At 31.7% G+C, this 6069-nt stretch overlaps 1 protein-coding gene across 2 annotated transcripts; it reads left to right on the top strand.

Moving 5' to 3' along the window:
* The first annotated feature begins 1413 nt into the window (after positions 1-1413).
* On the top strand, positions 1414-5846 carry LOC120072242 (Mitochondrial substrate carrier family protein). 2 transcript variants are annotated; one of them, XM_039024658.2, is made up of 9 exons: positions 1414-1632; positions 2343-2458; positions 2733-2790; positions 2947-3096; positions 3542-3752; positions 3876-3921; positions 4680-4794; positions 4913-4985; positions 5133-5846. In XM_039024658.2, exons 1-9 carry the CDS (start codon positions 1563-1565, stop codon positions 5377-5379), a joined length of 1086 nt encoding a protein of 361 aa, XP_038880586.1. In that variant the 5' UTR covers positions 1414-1562; the 3' UTR covers positions 5380-5846. The 2 variants fall into 2 exon arrangements, with proteins under 2 accessions (XP_038880586.1, XP_038880587.1); XM_039024659.2 differs by having other exon boundaries at positions 1470-1632; positions 2343-2488.
* Positions 5847-6069: the final 223 nt, after the last annotated feature.

Here is a 6069-nt window from a genome sequence, read left to right on the forward strand (position 1 = left end):
AAATTTTAAAAAATTGTTGTTTTAGTCCCAAAACTTTAAACGTGCCAATATATTGAACAACCAAAATCTTGAACCCAAAATGACTTGAGTTCTCCTATAGAAAATCATTTTATCATTTAATTCAAAATCAAAACCCTAAATTTTTTAGTATGACTACTTACTTGATATCCTAGTTATCTAAAAATACAAATCATCTCATCATTTTGTTTAAGAGTTAATAGAATCTTAATAACAGAAGCTAAAGTAAGCACTATATAAAAATTCAGGGACTATAATAGATGTTTTTAAAAGTGTAGGGATCAAAAAGAACAAGATTTAAAGTTCATAGACCAAAATAGGATTTAAACCAAATATTTACTTAACTTATTTTTAAAATAAAAAATAATTAAATGAATTCAATTATTTTTTTACATAGATTACTAATTAATTAACTAACAATTATTAGATATATTTAATTAGTAAATTAGGATTAGTTAAATTTAGTTAGTAAAAAATCATTTTTCAATAATATAATTAATTGCTTGTTTTTTTTTAATAATCAAACAATAATATGTTAGATTAATTTTAATTTATTCTTCATTATGGATATATAATTATGATTAATTATTTATATTTAGTTAATTATTTATTATAATTAGCTTCAATCATTATTAACATATCATATTTACAAAACTTTGTTTTAATATTCTTTACAAACATATCATATTGTTGTCTCATTTTTTACTTTTTATATAGTACATTGTTTATTAAAATATTTTTAATATTATTTAATAAAAATGATGACATTCATTAAATATATTAATTGGTTAATTTTAATTTATAGTTATACAATATTCAAATATTTATAATTAATTTTTATAAATATAATGAATGATATTTATCGTTTGATTAATGAATCTATTAAAATTATATAAGATTATCATACTTAATTTCATAAATTAAATAAAAACATAATTTTTATTCATAAAATTATGTTAGTATTTTTCATGCTAAGCCAAAGAATTATCTTTGATTCACATACATTTTTTTAGATATCTTTATTCCAATACATTTAAAACTTTGAACTAAATGACCCTTTATAGCTTTTTGAATAAGAATACTTTTTTTTAAGAGGTATTGTAATTAAAGTGCGGGGTGGGGAATCGAACCTCAAACCACGAAGTCGATAGTATGAACATTATGTACATTGGATAGTATTTATTTGAGAAGCGAGAAAAATGACCCTTTAATTGATATAGTAACTCTCAAAACCACTATTAATAATATAATATAATATTTACTCTTCAATTAAATAGTATTTATCGTCAAAGTGATCACGAGATCTGAAATTCGAATTCTTTTATCCCAATTATTTATTTATTTTTTTTTAAAAAAAGAAAACAAATAGCATTTCCCTCATCATTCACCTAAGCGTCCTTGAACTGATATAGTGTATATATTTCAGTTTGAATTAAACCCTAATTTTTCCTGTTCAAACTCGATACTGGAATAAATGCCGACCGTCTCCGTATGAGTGGAGACGGAGAATTCTGACCACCTCAAGCTCGTCCTCCGGATTTCAAATGGCGGTTCATTCCTCAACTTCCAGTAACGACCAAGCTTTGAGAACCGCAACTTCTAATCAGTTCTTCGGTGAGCGTTTTTGGATTTTACTTTTTCTTGCTGGGAACCATGTCATTGCTCAACGCGTTCCAGCGGTTTAATCGTTTACATTACTGTGTTGATTTCACCAGCAGAGTAGCAGCAATAGTTTAGTGTTGAAGAAATGCAGGAAACGAGAATCAAACGCTTTTTCGATTTTTAAATATTGGGATTTAACGGAAAAAACTACTGCACCTCATAATGAATTGGAACTCAGGATTATGGCTCGTATTCTTTCTCTAATCAGTTCACACAATTGAAGGATTATGCATAATTTTTTTATCTGTGGAAGCTGTTAGTAAGAGCCGGTTTGGATTGACTCCAAAAAAAAAAAAATGTTTTTCAAAAAACTCATTTTTATTTAAATACTTTTGATAAAAATTGATTAGAATACATATGAAAAGCTATTTTGTATGGTTGTCAAACATTCCAATTTCTTCCAAAATGACTTATTTTTTAAATTAAACACTTGAAAATATAATCCAAACACACCCTAAATCTGTAGAGATTAAAGAATCTGATTGTTTTTGCTTCACGGGTTTTGTGTATTGTTTGAAGCCGTAGAAAAGAATTGCAAATACCTTCTTAATTTTGGTGAAAAATCAGCTTCTTAGACTTGTAATGTAGCTCAAGTAGTGAATTGCCATTAAATTTGAATGTATAGGGATGCTTTATTACAAACATGCTACCTTTTCCTGCAGCATGGAGGGAGTTTTTATGGGGAGCTATCGCTGGAGCATTTGGAGAAGGAATGATGCACCCTATTGATACCATAAAGACTCGGATTCAAAGCCAGGCTATTCTATATGGAAGTCAAGTATGACGCATAGGAGAGCTCATAAATTGTGTCAGTTGATGAAAATACTTTAATTTTATCTTCAGGATATCAGCTTGGTGAAGAATTAAATTTTATTCCAACCACAATGTTTTTTGTCATGGGAAACTATTAGTAAATTCAATCATAATATCAAGAGTTTGCCGTGCCATTTAATCAATAGAGATTCAGTTCCCCCCCCCCCCCCCAAAGACCTTGTTTATTTGGAAAATTCCTAACTCTAAAAATTTTTCATTGTTCATCTCATCTATATCAGAATCAAAAGAGCCTGTTGCAGATGGTCCAATCAGTATGGAAAATTGATGGACTAAGGGGTAACCTTTTTCAATATATATATATTTTTCACTAGTGGCTAAAATTTATGTTTCCCTTTACATTCTCTTGTGTTATTGTGATAAGTTTAAATTTTTTAAACGTACTTGACTTTGCTGTAATATTTTGTTTTTTATCCTGATCTAATAGCTCTTTAGGCTTTTATAGGGGCATAGCTCCTGGAATTACTGGTTCACTTGCCACTGGAGCTACATACTTTGGTGTTATTGAGTCCAGTAAGAAATGGATTGAAGAAACACATCCTAGCCTTGGCGGTCATTGGGCTCATTTCATTGCTGGAGCAGTTGGTAAGCAATGCCACCTCATGATCATTAGTATACCCCTCTTGACAAAGTTCAATACTGATGCATTCACCAGAGGAATAATTATGGATGTGTTTAACCCTGTTTCATTATAAACTAGTTAATGGGATTCAGTAGCCCATTTTTCTCACGTAATTGTGCACTTCCAATCCCCATCCCAAAAAGGAAAGTGATTTTTAGTTCAGGTATTACATTTTCTTGGGTTTGTATAGATTATGTTTCATGTTCGAACGATGTAATGTTTGGATCTGCGAATGTGGATTCCCATTTACGTTTTGCAAATGCAGTGTCCCAAGGCATCCACATCTAGTTATCTTTTTTTTTTTTTTTTTTTTGACCTGAACCTCCAATCCTAATTATTGAAAACCAAAGCCTGTGTGAACATTACAATAAGCTGGTCACTCTTTTCTTCCTTCGTTGCCCATTTCAGGTGATACACTGGGTTCATTTGTGTATGTTCCATGTGAAGTTATGAAGCAACGAATGCAAGTACAAGGCACAAGGTCATCCTGGAGTTCCCTTCCGATGAAGGATAATATCTCTATGAATCATGGTGGGCAAATGTATGGCTATTATTCAGGAATGTTCCAGGCTGGTCGTTCAATCCTGAAGGAACAAGGATTAAGAGGATTATATGCAGGGTCTGAACTCTTAACCCGATTGATTCTATCTATTAGATTTTCATAATCTTGGTAGCAAAATATACTTAAAAAGTGAGACATAATTACTGCATGATTGTGACCCTCTACCTTGTATCATTCCAGATATTGGTCTACACTTGCCAGGGATGTGCCGTTTGCTGGTTTAATGGTATATATAAAATTCTGAATCTCTGTATTTGAGTTGGCTGACCTTTTCTCATTTCAGTTGCTCTTGGATCGTTTATTTCTGTATTGATTTTAGTTATGTATCTGCAGATTTTTTATTGTCATGCTAGATCCTAAGCATAATTATAAGTTGCTAATTGATAAATCTAGAAAAAGATCTCTCATGCACACACACACACACAGTAGAAGTTTACCTTAACTCGTGAAGATGACTTAGATGTCTTCTAAAATAACCATGTATTAAAACGAGGCACTAATTTTTGTTAGCTAGAGAATTCTTTTCTCCATTAAGAAATACCTTAGATATTTTATATTTAATTATGTTTGCTTTTGCAGTCAACTTTATATTTTGTTTTGAGTCTTGTCCCTTTGAATTATATTATGTTGTGGTTATCTATGCTATACACAAGCCGAAGACTTAAAAAATGGGTACTCAATGATTTTATTGATGCTGTCTTGTGGGCACCACTGAGAGGAATGGATCAGCAGAAGGAAGAATAAACAATTTTAAATTAATGATACTAATATTTCTTGGTCCAAAGTGACATCGATTCAGTATCTCCATATCTTTGATGCATTTATCAATTAAATGGTTCAGTGTCACACTACACGTTGTGTTTTATGAGGTGCTAAAAGATTTCACTGAGTATGGGAAGCAAAGATGGATGCCTAATTCATCTTTGAAGCTTTATGGATCTTTGATGCATTTATCAATTAAATGATTCAGTTAACACACTACAGGTCATGTTTTATGAGGCGCTAAAAGATTTCACTGAGTATGGGAAGCAAAGATGGATGCCTAATTCAGATGTCAATAGCTCCTTGGAAGGACTTGTGTTGGGGGGATTAGCTGGTGGTAAGCACTTTGATAGCCCTTCAATGTTACTAAAGTTATGAAGCTTTTAATTTTTCCTTTAAACGATCAATTTTAGATTGCATGACTGATGTTTAATGTATGGTTTTAAAATTGTTAGGTATCAGTGCTTATCTGACTACTCCCTTGGATGTTGTAAAAACAAGAATGCAAGTTCAGGGATCGACTTTAAGGTGTTGGATGATTATCAACCCGCTTGAATATGCTTTTTCTAGTGAAATTTCACTCTTTACAACCAATGTTATTGGCTTGGTAGATCTTGATTCAAGATAGCGTTTATATGCGATATGCGGTACTTTCTCTAAAATCTAAAACCTTAGGTATAATGGCTGGTTGGATGCGGTGAGAACTATCTGGCGGAGTGAAGGAGCAAAGGGAATGTTTAGGGGTAGCATACCCAGAATCACATGGTATATTCCAGCTTCTGCTCTAACTTTTATGGCTGTGGAATTTCTGAGAGACCATTTCAACGAAAGATTGGACGATGAATCCAAAAAAGAAGCTGCTACTTTATCAGGTGATAGAAAAGGAACATTGCGAGAAGCGGCATTGACTGCTCGGGACTGAATCAAATTTCAATCCATTCACAGAGGTACATCGACTCTTGTCAAATTTTGCAGATAAACATTGTATGTTGTATTTGCAGTATCAATCAATCAAGGGTTCATTAGGTGATGATTCACTAATGAAATCACGACTTGGGGAGGGTGTATGTTTTATGAAAGATACCCACAACCAAGTCTTCAAAAGAAAAAGAATGAGTAGATAGACAATAATGTTAGTTTATCATCCTTGAGTTTTAGGTTCCTTCATGTAATCTCAATTCATTGGTTAGCTACAGCCTACAACAGGTCATTTCTATACTTGGTTAGTTGGTTTTAGTTTTAAGAGACTGATATTAACTCCAATACAAAAAAGAGAGAAACAATACACACTTGGGTGTGTTCTAAATGGCCAGAGAAGGTGTTGTTCATGGGAATGTTCTATTCTTTGAATCTTCAGTTTAAGTATATAAGATTCTAACTTTTCGAACACTTGACTTTGGATATGATTAAAGTTTTTATTTTATTTTATTTTAAAGTTCAAGCAGAGGTGGAAGATTCGAACCGTTGAGTTAAGTTTTATAGAAAGAAATGTGATAGTTTTCTATTTTGGAGTATTACTAGTATCGTAATGATGAAGACCAAAAAGGAAAGAAACTGATGGTAGAAGATGTCATTGATCATATTGTATCAAAAAGAGATAAATTATATTTAG

The sequence above is a fragment of the Benincasa hispida genome, chromosome 2 (assembly GCF_027475165.1).
Source record: "Benincasa hispida cultivar pf3 chromosome 2, pf3_genome.v1.1, whole genome shotgun sequence".
In the NCBI taxonomy this organism is placed as follows: Eukaryota; Viridiplantae; Streptophyta; class Magnoliopsida; order Cucurbitales; family Cucurbitaceae; genus Benincasa; species Benincasa hispida.